The sequence below is a fragment of the Impatiens glandulifera genome, chromosome 1, assembly GCF_907164915.1.
Source record: "Impatiens glandulifera chromosome 1, dImpGla2.1, whole genome shotgun sequence".
NCBI lineage: Eukaryota > Viridiplantae > Streptophyta > Magnoliopsida > Ericales > Balsaminaceae > Impatiens > Impatiens glandulifera.
In genome coordinates, this window is record NC_061862.1 from 43,178,651 (window position 1) to 43,194,462 (window position 15,812).

The 15,812-nt window shown below is 35.9% G+C and overlaps 1 protein-coding gene across 1 annotated transcript in view; it reads left to right on the forward strand.

Moving 5' to 3' along the window:
* Positions 1 to 3,225: 3,225 nt before the first annotated feature.
* The window catches only part of LOC124926073, a 29,140-nt gene continuing 16,553 nt past the window's right edge, over positions 3,226 to 15,812 (forward strand). Inside the window, exons 1-4 of the mRNA XM_047466241.1 lie at positions 3,226 to 3,598; positions 4,046 to 4,393; positions 4,706 to 5,445; positions 5,491 to 5,869. Of these exons, the coding sequence (XP_047322197.1) occupies positions 3,226 to 3,598; positions 4,046 to 4,393; positions 4,706 to 5,445; positions 5,491 to 5,869 (1,840 nt within the window). The remainder of the gene's footprint in view (positions 3,599 to 4,045; positions 4,394 to 4,705; positions 5,446 to 5,490; positions 5,870 to 15,812) is intronic.

Consider the following 15,812-nt stretch of genomic DNA (forward strand, 5'->3'; position numbering starts at 1 on the left):
CCCCAATTTTCTGTGACAACACAAGTGCTATTGCGATCACCTACAATCCGGTTCTCCACTCCAGAACCAAGCACATCGACATCAGACATCACTTCATCAGAGAGCATGTCACGCTGAAGCATATCCGGCTGGAATACGTACCAACCGATCAACAAGTAGCCGATATCTTCACGAAGCCGCTGCAGGAAGCTAAGTTTTCTCAATTTAGACTTACTCTCGGCTTAACCGACATCAGCCAAATCCTTCCAAAGGATAATTAAAGGGAATCAGTTCAGACAGACAAACCGATAATTCTTCCTAAGAAGTTGAACTTTGAATCTTCGGGGTGTTTGCGGAAGAACCGCCCAGTCTATCAGAAAAAGTAAACCGACCGACTACTTGGTGCATGCACCAAATAACCGCATAGGGATGAACATCTGATGTCTGACCGGCTCGGAAGCACGCTGCCCCAGATTATTTGAATTTCAAACAGAAGAGGAATAGTTATCAGAGGTTAACGGTATCTGTTCTGCATCATTGCCTTTTCAGAGTAAACCTGGTCGCGCCTAAAAAGACGTGAAGATCTTTTGATATCTTTCACAGTCCAGGCCTATGACCGACACCTAGACCTGCAAAACTGCCTATTTCATGCAAAGTTTCTTATCCTGCGGTTAATACATATCATCTCACTTAATGCCCGGACAATAGGTTAGCCCCAAAACCAGTATTTAAAGGAAGCACTCACTCACCAAAACATTCACAAACAAAACACTATCTCTATCACTAAGGCAAAAATGTCTCTCTTCCCAAACATTCTCCAAGTTGACTTTGAATCTTGCTCCGATACCGATCATTATGAGGTGTATCGGATGATCAAACAACTAGAAGATACCGGCCTCCAGCATTTTCTAGATGCCAGGCAAACAATCTACCCTGAATCAGTGTTGGAATTTTACTACAACGCCAGGGTATACCGGGGAACACCCCACTTCGATACCCACATCCAATCAAAGGTTGGGGGTATTCTCTTTGATTTCACCGAGCAGGACTTCGGTCGATGCTTCGATTTGCCCAAACAAGGGCTAACAGACCTAAACCCTCCGGCCGATATTAAGGCTGAGGTCTCTCTCTCCCTTGCCCGGTCAAATGAGCCTATTGATGACCATGGCTCTAAATCTCTTTTGAGGGCTGAGTATCAGCTCCTCAATGACATAATAGGAAGAGGCATCTTTGGAAAAGATGTCACCAACACATACTGCGCGGCAACGTTCAACATTATGGCGGCCATCATCACCAGAACGCCAGTCAACTGGTCTAGGGTACTGTTTGACGTCCTTATTTGGATAATCGGCACCCGGTCAGTGGCGTTCGTTCCTCAGATAAGCCGACTTTTTGAGGAACTTGGAGTTCCAACATGTCCCGGCGAAGGTTTGAACCACGGTCAGGTGTTCACCAGAGAAGTCATCGACTCATTCTACGATCGGTTTGAAAGAGAATGGAGGAGGAGAAACTTCAACCCCCCTCGTGATGCTAATTCCCATGCTCGCTAAGTCACTCCTTCCTGCATCCGGTCGTTTTGCTGCATGTACCGGATGTATCATTATCTAATTCAACTTTGATCATATCGGCTTCATCCATGTCCACTTCGGTTTTATTTGTGCTTTTCTTAACTTCATCATTTCTGTATGTCATTTTCGATATTGTCTCTACCTTTTTCGGTCTCTATCTAATCCATATCGTTATGTGCATTTAATGAGATAATCCCATTTAATGAGATAACTCCCAACCACTCGCATATTTAATTTCCAACTAATCTGGTCACTTCCCAACTAACACTTACCTCGAGCTTTGCAAACCGCCACTTCCCCATGCACTTTGAAAAGGAAAAGATTCTCTTCCTTAATAAAACAAAACTGACCATCAATGCACAGATTTTCCCTCCAAAACCGATCCTATTTAAGGAGCCATCTTCCTCACATTCTATCACATCCAAAATCACTTGTATTCCTCTTGAATCTCTCTCTCTAGACCATAATCATGCCAAGCCGAACTTTGGGAAATTTTCTAAGTGTCGACTTCAGCTCATGCATGGCAGAATGGGATTATGACCATCCAAAGAAACATATGTTTGAAAGCCTCATTGTTACCGGTCTTCAATCTTTCCTTTACGAATCCGGTCCCATACTGACTGAGGATGTCAAGGAATTTTTCAGAAATGCCATCAACTGGGGTGATTGCATTGTCACTACTGTAAGAAATCATACCTTCCGGCTTGATGAAGCCGAATTTGCCACCCTCTTCAATCTGCCCAAAGAAGGGTTCTCTGATTTTCTGGCCATGGAGGGAACTGATGAATACTACTATGGGTTCCGCTGCTCTGCAACCTTCGATACAGTGGAAACCCATGGGTTAAAAACCCGCCTCGGTCGTAGTACTCAGTTACTTCTTGAGATTGTCACTCGATCCATTCTGTGCCAATCTCAAAATCAGCGGTATTCAAAGAATACCTACAACATCATGACCCACATCTACAACCACACGCCCATCAACTGGGCAGCGGTCCTCTTTCAAATCTTGAGGAAAATGGTGCGGACCAAGAAGGGTCTCGGCTTTGCACCTCACATCAGCAAGCTCATTCTCAAGTACCGGCTAGATTTTGGACCGGGCACACCGGCATCCCCCTCAAACATTCTTGATAAAGATCCGGTGGTGGAAAAGTACTCCAGAATGGTGCTTACTGCTTAAATGTCTTTGCTTAAATGTCTTTCTTTCATCCTATCGGTTTCCGTTCTAATAAAAATATCGTCTCAGTTTTAAAGATCGTCTCTCTTTACTCTTTGCATCTATCTAAATAACCGGCTTAACCTCGTTCTTATCCGGCATCATAAAGTCTACTTAAAACTGTTAAACGCCGATAAATCAAAATGTCTGAATAATACTAGAAACCGATCAATCATTCGGCCTCTAAGATAAGAATATGTCATCCATGACATAGACAAATTTTGGAGGGAAATCTCCCGCTAAAAGATGCCGCCCACCGTTTCATATGTAACCGCCAACAGTTTGGCGTCGTTTCAATTTGGAGGGAAATTTCCCGCCCATTCATGATGGGACGGTTTGGCTTCCAAACCGTGCCTATAAAAAGGGGCCTTCGTCATATTTTTCATTCTCACGAAAATTCACTTTCTCTCTCTAAGCTTCCTAAACTCTCTGAAGCCGATTTCTCTCATTCTCAAACTCTTCAACATGGGTCGTAATTCGGCATTGTTCAAACTCTACTCTCAAGTAGATTTCGAGGAAATTCGGCAGAATGGAACAACCGAAGCAAAGGAAGTCATTGACCTGCTGATCAAAACCGGTCTGGGATATTTTCTAGATGGTCCTCACGTAATTTACAAAGAGGCGGTCGAAGAGTTCTTCAAAACCGCAACCATCTCCTACGATAGGATCATCGCAACGGGTTGCGGTTCCCAAATCGAGATCACCGAGGCAGTGGTGGCCGAAAGTTTGCGTCTCCCAACTACCGGCGAGGACGCAACGGCACCAATAGACGATGATACTTTTGAGACGGCTCGCCACCTCTTATCGGCAACCAATAAGCCAATCACGACATCCGGAAGTAAGAACACGCTGAAGCCGGAATATATTCCGGCATGTGACGTTTTCGCCAGGGCGATACTGGCAAGGGGAGGAAACTTCAGCAACCTCACCAGAGACAAAATCAAAATGATTTTCGGTCTGATGGAAGGAAAAGAGGTCAACTGGGCAAGATCTGTATTCAGCAACCTCATGGACATGGTAAGACCGGATTCAGCCAGGTCGTGGGGGTATGCTGTGCAACTCGGTAAGATCTTCCTACACTTGAACGTCAACGTCGGTCCCGGTGTTGGGATAATAAAACGCTGCATCATTCGATCAAGGCAATTCCTTCCAAGAACGCAGTCGGCCTCCAGTTCCACAGGTGGCCGAAAGAAGAAAGCCGCACAGAAAGATGCCCCGGCAAAAGCAAAGACCGGAGGAAAGAGGAAAGAAAAGATAACTTTCGAAGACCCACCGCAACAAACAGAGGATGAGGAGTGGGCCTCTGAGGAAACCGACACGGAGTGGACCGAAGATAGAACGGTCCATGAAGACGATAATTCGGCTCGGAGTCCGAACGATGCCGAACGAAGCGCTAATCCTGAGACCACCGAGGGTGAGGACGGGGTTGATGAAGGAGACAATGATGAAGGAGACAATGATGAAGGAAACAACCAGGAAGAGGCCGATGAGGCCGAGGCCGAAAGACTTGCCCAGAATATCTTTCAGGGCATAAACAGGCGAGACGAGGACGTCATAGATTTATATCTGGAGTGGCATGAGTACCGGTTCAATACAAAGTATAAAGATATCCGACCGGATCTCTCGCAACAGGGTTGCATCGCAAGATTGGAGGAAGTAGAGAACATGATCTTCAGCCTCACAAAATCCAACACAATTCAGGAGGTACAATGCCGAACTTGCCTCCTGATACCGAGAAGCCATCTTCGGAAACTAAGAAGGCGCATCAGAAAGATTAAGGAAGAATATGCCGAAGGAGGATCGGTGTCTACCGTAGCACCGCGAGTATTGGAAAAGCTTGAAAAGGGCAAACTGGAAATACGTCAGGAAATAGAGCGGCTGGAAGCAATATGCAACCAAAAGCAAGTACCGGTCTATACTGCTCCGGTAATCGAAGAATTTCCAGTTGAATACCCAACACCCTCAAGAGAGGAAGTTGAGACACCAAGGGAATTTGAGGAACCGATATTGGAAGATGAGGAACCGATACCGACTTTGGGAGTTGAGGTTCCAAACTTAGAAGATGCTGTTCCAAACCTGGAAAGTGAGGTGCCAAGCTTAAAGGATGCGGCAACATTAGAACCTCCTAATGAGAATGCTGCACTGATAGACTCCGGTGAGAGAGGCGATCCAGATCCCACCGAGCAGTTAACTCCTACTCCACCACCGGAAGCCACCGTGTCAGTTCCCCCTAAGGAATGGATTGATGACCGGCTCCAAGAATTTGAAGCATCCGTTTCGGGGCGGATTGATGACCAACTTAAGAAGTTTGAAATGTCCATATCAGGGCAGCTTGAAGACCGGCTTCAAAAGTTTAAGGCATCAATATCGGAGCAGATTGATGACCGTGTACTTGAACACGAAGTGTCCAAGCTTCAACCGTTCAAGGAATGCTGCAATAAAATATTTGATTCGGCCATGCAGTTCGCCGGTGTGACAAAAAATCTTGTGGATCAACATCAAGCACGCCTAGCCGACCTCAGCACCGGACTGTGGGAAGAGGCCGGTGAGCGCGAAAAATGTGCTCAGCATACCGCAGCTCTAGAGGGTATAACTTCGGACTTAAAGAAAGATTTCGAACGGGTCGACACGACAATTGACCGGGTCTCGGTGCTGGAAAAGACAAATGAGACTCTCGTGGCCGAGGTAAAGGCACTCACCGAACAGATGGCCGAAATTCTGAAAGCAAAGGAAAACGCGGATGCCGCGGCTCTAGAGGCTGATGCCCTAATAGCTAAAAGGGTCCAGGATGAACTAAACGCCGAAGCCAGCAAGGATAAAGAGGCGCCGCGATCGTCTCAGCTAACCGAAGCCGAAATAGAGGCCGAAAGAATAAGAAGGGCCGAGATATTATATCCAGGGTATGCTGAGAAAGTGGCCAGTCAGGCCGCAGCGGATGCCGAACGGTTAGACACGGAGGCACGAAGGCTGGCGGGATTTGCAAAGGAACACGAGAAAAAGAAGAAGGCGGCCGCCTCCGATTCAGAACCGAAGAAGAGAAAAAGGCCGGCTCCTAAGAAAGTTCGGATAGTCGAGATGCTCAATGAAATATCTGACCCGGTTGCTACGGGTACTTCGCAGCAAGCCGACCCAGTCGAAGACGAAGTCGAAGAACAGCTGCGGTCCCGATCTAAAAGACCACGACCCTCCCAACAGACCAGGCAACCGCAACCGCCACCGCAACCAAAGAAAAAGAAGAGCGCCTACGAATTCACGGACTCGGAATAGGGACTATCTTTCTTTTTCTTATTTGTCTTAGTATTTACACTTTGTCTTTTCCGGCTATCTATAAATATATAAAGTTATTTTTGAATACCGGCCTTATTTTGCATTTCTACATGATTTTGATAATTTTAAATAAAATAATCAAAAAGGGAGAAACTGTTAGATAAAAGATAGAGATTCTTCCAAAACTCCTCCCTCAAAATTTTTCGAAAAATTCTCTAAGTCTTTTTCAAAAACCGGCCAAACAAAACAACCGGCCTACGGTTGCAAACTTACATGATTTTGATAATTTTAAATAAAATAATCAAAAAGGGAGAAACTGTTAGATAAAAGATAGAGATTCTTCCAAAACTCCTCCCTCAAAATTTTTCGAAAAATTCTCTAAGTCTTTTTCAAAAACCGGCCAAACAAAACAACCGGCCTACGGTTGCAAACTTACATGATTTTGATAATTTTAAATAAAATAATCAAAAAGGGAGAAATTGTTAGATAAATTCATACCGGTTCAAATAAACCTAACTTAAACAAACTTCCCATGCAGGAACAAGGAAGTGGACCGGATGAATAAGAGAACCAACTGAAGAAACCGAACCGGACAAGTTATCATACCGATCAAGAGTATTCGGAGCATGACCAAACAAAGGAAGGATCGGCCAAAGCTCAAAACCGGAACCATCAAATGGCCGATCAATCCACAAGACAAATATAACCGGAAGAAATCCGGTTACTTCACTACCAAAAGATATTCGGCCAAGTCAAATGGCCGACTAGTACAAGAAGACACTTTAGGTATCTGTTGAGAACGATATCAAAGGAACAGACTGAATACCTCCATATCCATGCAAGTCTGAGGAAAGACTGTAGGCTGCAGAAAAACAGTACTACCGGATCCTTCTACTTCGGGATAAGCCAGAAAGGAAATCTTCAAAGTACAGACAACTGTCCAAACAGACAGTGCCTACATTGAGTAAAAGACAAACCCAGCAGGTTTGCTTTACAGACCGGCAGGTCTGAAACAGGATACCAGGTCTGAGATTGACCGTCAGGTCTGAGGAGACGACCGGCAGGTCTGAGACACTGAATCACTGCATCTCTGATCAGCCAATCAGATTCAAGGCTTTGAAATATGACCGTTGGCATATTTCACCTATAAAAGGAGGCAGCTGCAGAAGAGTAAATGCGGGACAAACATTGGGATAACAAGAGCTAAGAGCATTTACTACAAGTGATAACAGTGTGGTATTCTAAGAAAGCCTAAGTGCTAAATTCTAAGTGTGTGTGTGCTATAATTTCGGTGTAAATTGTAAGAGTGTTATCGAGCAGAGAATAAGTCTCGATCGGATTGTACTTGTATTCCTTAGTGAATATCCTTCTCGCGGTTTCGAGAGGAAGGGGTGACGTAGGAGTTTTATCTCCGAACATCCATAAAATCTGTTGTGTTATTTACTTTCTGTTGGCTTCATTACATAACCGACTAACTTAACCATACCGCTCCAAACCGACTCCATACTGACCATACCGAATATCCAGATAATCAAAACCGATCCACCATTCTTCAAATCTCCATCATCCGAAACCGACTCTGCCTATCATACACGTGTACCGCTTCAACTTGAAAGCAAACCTCTTCCGCGCTTGAACCTAGTTCAAGGGTTTGTGACAGGTTGTGTAGTATTGAAACCCGGTATTAATCTTTAACCGGATTAATCACCACCCTACGAGTAAGAACCGCTAACCGGTCCAACCCCGGTTCACCAGCGGCGACCTAGATCCTAACAATATATATAATATAATACTTATAAGGAAATAATTAAATAGATTTGATATTAATTTAATTATAAAAATATAATTATTAAATAATATCAAAATATAATTATACTGAAATATTATTCCATGCAATCTCTACCTTACCGATGAGATTGAAAAAAAAAATACAATCAAACTTTCAATCTCTTCGAGTGGTGAAAAGGAAATAAAATTTGGCCTCAATCCTTTCAATTATTGTGAAATATATTTTTACAATCTCATCATTAACCGTTATTAGTGAGTCTGTTTTTAGTTTGGTAAATGATAGTGGATACTTTTATAGATAATGATAAACTTGAATTGTTTAAAAAAATTAATAAAAATGAAGAGTGATTTTTTTTTTATTAATTAAGTCTAAATTAACTAATATTTATCATTAATATTATTATCTATGATAACATGAGTTGTATTATCAATTTATAAAACAAATTTGTAGATACAAATATAATTAAAGACTGTTCTAAATTTCAATCTCTCGCCTCTACTTTAGTCTAACTTGAAGACTATATCTATGTTTATTCTTGTTAACTCAAATTTTTTTAACTAATTTTAATTTTTAATATTTGCTAGTTTTACGAATAATGAATTTTAAAACGAATATTTTAATTTATGATAAATATTTTTTTAGTTTTATGTAGTAAATATATTAAATTGATTTTTTTAAACTTAATATGTTTTTTAGGTATAAAAGGTATAATAACGTACTGAAATAAAGGTAAAGTAAATGTATTATTTTTTTGTATACCGAAATAAAGGTAAGATAAATGTATGAATTTTTTGTATACCAAAATTTTCGGTAATATATAAGGTATGAATAATACATTAAAAGTATATCATACCGACACATCTCTAAATATAATAAACCCACCAGAGTAACCCATTGAAGTCTACAAGTATATGGTCATTAATGTGGTGGGTAAGGATAGTTCTCCTTAATTTTAAAAATTAATTTAATATATTAAAAATATAATTTAATATATTAAATAAAAAATAATTTAAAAAAAATGCTAATATTTTTTTAACTCATATATATATGAGAGATAATAATAATAATATTTTTTCATCTATTTCTTATTTAATAATTAGAAAAAAAATATTTGTTATACAGTACAACCTCGATAAATTAACACCATTGTAACCGGGAAAATTATTAGTTAATCGATAAATTAATAATTAATATTCATGAATTTTAGTAAATTAAATAAATTCCTGAATGTAATTAAATTATAAATGTATTAATTTTAATAAATTATAAATGCATTAATTTAAATAAATTAAATACATTCATAAATATTGCTAAACCTAATTCATTCATGAATTTAAACTAAGTTTATTAATATAAATAATAATTAAATAAACACATTCATGTATATGTATATAGTTGATTATCCTGGTGAAAATGAAGTCGCTGCAGAATTTTTGAATGATGAACAAATCATTAATAGTGTTATGAAAAATGAGAAAGAAGATGACAATACAGAGTTGAAGTCGGTCTCACAAAAGAATGTCCTTCAAGAAACAATTACATTGCATAATTTTATCTTGCAATATGAACATAGTACGTCACAGCTCCATAATACATTAAGAATGATTTAAAATGAAGTACAAGGAGACATCAATTTTAAGGGGAAACAAATTACATTTGAGTTTTATTATAAAAGTACATCTTAAAATAAATATCTATAATTTTAATGTAATATAGAATTATTAATTTATATATTATATGGGACTTATATGCATTAATAAAAATATATTATCTTATAAATTTAGCGAATTATTAATTTATTTTAATGGTCCCGAGTTGGGACTATAAAAATTTATTAATTAATCGAAGTTATTAATTTATCGAGTATTAATTTATCGAGATTTTACTTACTTGTAATGAGAATAAAAATGAAAAATATAATACAACTTTATATAAAGTGGTAATTTTATTAAACTTTGAAAGATAATATGATTTTTAGTGATTATTTCATAGTAGTGTTTTTATTTTTATTTTTTACTTTTAAAATAAATTTGATATTTAACTTATTATTTTTAACACATTTTTATTTAAATATATAAAAATAAGTGATTATAAAATATGAAACATATTTAAAATTGTTAATATATTAAATTAAATTATTAACCCTGCATAAAAATATTATTTGATAATATCTTCAATTTGAATAATAAATTATAATTATTTCTCATAAATTATGGGATCTACATTACTCTGCTGCGGAGGCTTATGCCATCCCGAACAAAATAATAATAATAACTTCTTCTTTTTTTTAATGGAAGGAGGAGACATTACTCATATATTTTTTTAATTTAATTTATTATTTGTTTTTGTAATTAAAAATGAGGAGAAGAAAAAATAAAAAAAATGAATGCAACAGAACTCACCTTAATACTCTTTTCTTAATTAATAATTTCTTTTTCATTTAGTTAAATTTCATTCTACTTTAAAATCACTCCAACTCTAATTATTCAATAAGTCAATGTATTAACATCTTAAACTTGAATCGTCCATACATCTTTCACCCATTCTGTGAGGTAGAGAAGGTAACACATTTATGCTTTGCTGACGATTTGTTCATTCTAGCGCACGCGGACGTTGATTCCATTAAAACTATTAGGGTTGCACTAACGTTCTTTTCTGAGGTAACAGGTTTAACTATTAATAAAAGCAAAAGTGTGGCATTTTATGGAGGCGTGAAGGACGAAACAAAGCAAGACATCTTCAACATCATGGGCATCAAGGAAGGCAACTTTCCCATAAGGTACTTAGGAATTCCGTTAACTGCGAAGCAGATCGAGATCTCACACTGCAAGCCGCTGATTGAAAAGGTAAAAAACACGATATCTGGCTGGGCAGCGAAAAAACTTTCTTATGCAGGGAGGATCGAACTTATCAAAACCGTGGTTATGGGCATAGTTGGCTATTGGGCGCAGCAAATGGTCATTCCGAAGATGGTAATGAAGGAACTCGACACACTGATGAGAAACTTTATCTGAGGTAATAGTGGAAGAAGAGGAAAGAAAGTCAAATGGACCGCTCTCTACAAACCGAAGGACGAGGGAGGCATCGACTTGAAGAACTATATCGAGTGGAACAAGGCTCTAACCTTCAAGCATCTGTGGGCTTTGGAGCGCAATCAGGAGTCACTATGGATCAAATGGGTGCATTCGAGATTTATAAAACACGGAACCAGCATCTGGACCTGCAAAATTCACGAAGGTATGAACTGGTCTCTAAAAAAGATTCTTAAACTAAGAAGCGATATTGCAGATCTTTATGACATCCGACTAGGGAACGGGAAAGGCACTCTATTCTGGCACGACCCTTGGTTTGAAAACCAGCCTATCATCGACAATGAACAGTTTCAAAATACTCGTATCAGAAGGGACTGCGCAAAAGCGAAAATCAGAGACATCAAATACGGGAATTGGAACTTGCTCTTGAGAAGAATTCCAGAAGGAAAGAGGATACTTGATCATATAAGTAACATACAACTACACGACAGACCGGATATTCATGAATGGAAAGCTGATGACAATGGGAAGCTGGTATTGAAGAAAATATGGGAGGTAATCCGGGAAAAAGCGCAGAAAGTAGAATGGGCTCCTCTTGTATGGTCAACAAAGATTATCCTTCGACACCAGTTCATCTTATGGCTCGCCTTCTGGGAAAGACTCAGCACACGTGATCGTATCAGTAAGTATATGAGCATCCCGGACGCGAGCTGTCTTCTATGCATAGGAAATGAAGAAACCATAGATCACCTATTCGGGAGTTGTTGTATTGCTTCGGAGCTTTGGGACAGATTCTATAAAAGCCTGGAGCTGATCAGTTTCCCGAGCGAATGGAATGAAATCAAAGAAGCAGCACTACTCAAAGTCAAGGAAAATATATTTGCAACAAGCGTGTTCAAGTGCGGCTTTGGAGCAGTGGTGTATAACATTTGGCAAGAACGGAATGCAAGGGTATATGACAGAACCCGCAGGAGCATTGACGACTTATGGAAAGATATTGTATCGGATTGCAGCGCCCTCGCGGGAACGTGGAGAGGAATTCCAAGCGCGGAGCAGAACTGGAATATCTGCAGGAACTGGAATTTACCGTTTTTTAAACTCACTAGAATTGAAAGCATTGTAAACAGATAATTCATTTACGTTTTTAGCTTTTATTCAGAATGTTACGACTTCAATGACGCTAAGTCGTTTTAAAAAAAAAATAAAAAAAAAAAATCTTAAACTTAAATAAATAACAATAAATCATGGTCATTTTAATAGTTAGATTACAAAATTAACATAATCTCCTGTAATGTAGATTACGTTGCTATATATAAATGAAAAATAACTTTCAATTGATGAAGCTGAAAAAAAAAACAAATTTCTCCCTCACCACAATTAGTCATATAGAACAAAACATAAAATAAATAAATATCTTTCAACTGATTTAATTTTTAATATAATATATATATATATAATAAATAAATTAATAATTATTACATATATGACAACATATTTGTATTTTATTATTTTCATATTTTTTGAATTTTTTATTTTCCCTTACATATTTTTTGTTTTGTTAGTTATGTTTAAATTTATTTTTATCAATGGTAATATACATTAACTATTTAAAAATAATAATAAATAAAAATTATATTTTTTTGTTAGATTCTTTAGTAAAGATTTCTCGAGAATTTACGAGATAACTTTTCTTTTATATATGATTTTTTTTTTCAAAAAAATAATTATTATATCTCTTATCCTAATTATAAAAATATTTTAAAAAATATTTTATTATAATTTATTTTTTAATATATAATGTTTATATAATTTATAATTTTAACGTATTTCCAAATTTATTTATATAATATATTTTATTTTATTTATATGAAAACTTATTTTAAAATTAAACTATAAATAAATATAAACTTATTTATTATACAAAACAAAATTAATCAGGAATAAGAATTAAATTTTTAATTTTAATTTTAATTTTGTCAAACATATTTAAAGTTTTTTTCGTACTTTATACATATAAAATTGTTTGTATATTTTTTTAAATTTTAACATATAATTGTGTTTTTATAAATAAATATAATATAATATTTTAATATTTGTCATAAAACCATCCTACTTTCATTGTAGTTGAATATTAAGAAATTATTTTAATTGACAACCTTAATTAATTACCCATTTATTATAAACTATTTTACATCAGTTCATAGTACTTATGGCCGACGAGAAGGACTTAGCTCCATCTAATAGTTCTTCAAGCTGCCTATGTCTTAATGGATGGAATTCAACATAAATTAACACTAAATTTGATGAACTCGGAACATTTTAACAAAATAAGTTTAACTTTTTAACTAACTAATATATATATATATATATATAATGCTTAATTTTTAAAATGTCCGGATTACCCGGTCGAAAGCTGTGATTAATTTGGATATATATGTGAGAGTAAATGAATACTTGGGTCGGATTGTGGGTTGACCCGCCCATAAACCTAAAACGGTTAAAAATAAAATTAAAAATGCTATCATATTTTACTGTAATACTCGTGCAAATGCACGGAATAAATGCTTGTGATGTATAAGGAACCTATTAGCAAGCTCTTTACACTTCAAAAAAACTTTAAAACCTAAAACTCGATTTTTGGCCTTAAACTATTTTGATGAAATTGAACATCATCAAGGTTGAATCACACATTGATATGATGTTCATAATGTTCTTAGCAGCTTTGTGAATCTACCCAAGCCCTTGAATAAAGGATCCAAGCCTCCATCAAAATTGGAAAACCTACAATTTTGATGTTCTTGAGGACCGATACGTTCGACCAGGACCGAGAGGTCCGACCAATAAATTTTAATCAGGACCGAGAGGTCCCACCGAGTATTTTCAGCAAGGACCGAGACATTCGACCGATGTTCTTCATCTAGGACCGAAAGGGTCCGACGGATGTTCTTCATCTAGGCCGATAGGTCCGACAGAGGATTTTTACATCCGACCGAGAAATCGAACATAGGACCGAAGAGTCTCGCACCCGACCGAGAACTCCCGAACCTAGGACCGATGACTTTCACTCAGGACCGACCCACGATTCAGCATCCACGGCCGAGCAGTTAGACCCCACGTTCTGAAGCAGTTATTTTCCTAGGCCTATGTTATTTCTTTGGCTATAAATATAACACTTCAGCTGCACAAAGACGGTTGGATTTTTGGATAGAAAAATATCCCCACAAGTGAGAGTCATTTTGTGTGAAGTCGAACCTAGGACTGATGAGTCTCGCACCCGATCGATGACTTCCACCTAAGATAAAATGTCCGACCGAGAATTCTAGCACCCAACCGAAAATTCTTGCAAAGGACCAAGAAGTCTTAGCATCTCGACTGAGGGACTTCCGCACCCCGACCGAGGATCATAAACCTGGACCAAGGGCTTTTTAGCCCCGACTGATAAAACGAACCCAGGACCGAGAATACCAGTCCTAAGGTCTGTTTGGTTCCTATTTTAAAATTCCAAATTATTTTTGTAATTTTGGAACCTCTAACCATTGTCTAAATTTTTTGAAAAATTAGAAAATGATTTAAAAATATTTTTGGGATATTTCCATAAAAAGTATTTTAAAAAAAAATCATTTGAGATTTCTTTCTAATATTACCAACAATTTTCCATATTTATGTTTATTAAATAAAACAATTAAAATATACAAGTTCACTCTCATTACCTATATAGATAGATTACTTATGTTACTCTCATCAGACAAATCATCAGACAAAGATACATGCATGTTCACTCTCAACAACACTCAAGTGTTATCAATAAATGGTTGAAAGACCTAAACCTCATCTACGTCAGAACGATTTCAGATCAATGTTCAAAATTGGGAGATCCAGAGACAAAAAATCAGAAAACGACCTATGATTAATAATATTATTTTAAATGAAATAATTTAATTTATATTAAATGAAATTTTAAAATATAATAAAATAAATATTAAAAAACTATAAATATGTTAATATTAACTTTTATTAATACATAAATAAAAATTTAAATAAATACTATTTTTATAAATCACTATTATTATAATTTAAATATTATATAAAATAATATAGTATTATAATTTTATTTATATTGTGTATTTATTTTTATTTAATATAATTAATATAAAAAATTTACATGAAATAAATTTTATAAAATAATAACTAAAATTCAAACAAGTTTATTAGAATATTTATTTAGAATAATTGTTTAAAGTTAGTTTATACTAAAAAAAAATTATTTATAAAAATTTAATTTAAATGAGATATATTTATAAATTAATTAATATTTTTTATTTAAATATATTTAACTTTATTTTCTGATATAATTATTTATTTAAATTATTTAATATTTTAATGGTATATTAGATAATATAATAGGTTATAATTTTATTTATATTTTAAATTTTTTTATTTAATATAATTCTTTTTAAATAAAATAAGTTATTAATTTAATTTATATGAAAATAAATTTTATAATGTAACAAAATAAATATAAGATATATATTAATATTAATTTTTAATAATATTAAATAAAATATTTAAGCAAAAAATAATTTGAATATTTTAATTAATAAAATGATTGATTTGATTTGTGATGGGATGGTTGAGTTTTGTCACAATAACCCAAAGATCAAACAACGCTTTGAACAATTCATTATAATCATAGGAAACCATTAAAATTGAAACATTTAGAAATGTCTAGCACTAGTTGTTAAAAGAAGGTATATTCTTATACTAAGAGCAATTAAATGACAATTGCATATGTTCTAGTAATGAAACACAAATAGTTAAAAGCCAAAGGAGATTGTTAGTACAAACCATTAAAACCACATAATTGCCACTTGAGTTATACTCATTCATCTCTGGTAAGGCAGTTCTCAAAGCTTCATAAACGTCATTTCCCCACTCATCTCTCAGAGTTTTAAGTTCTTGTCATT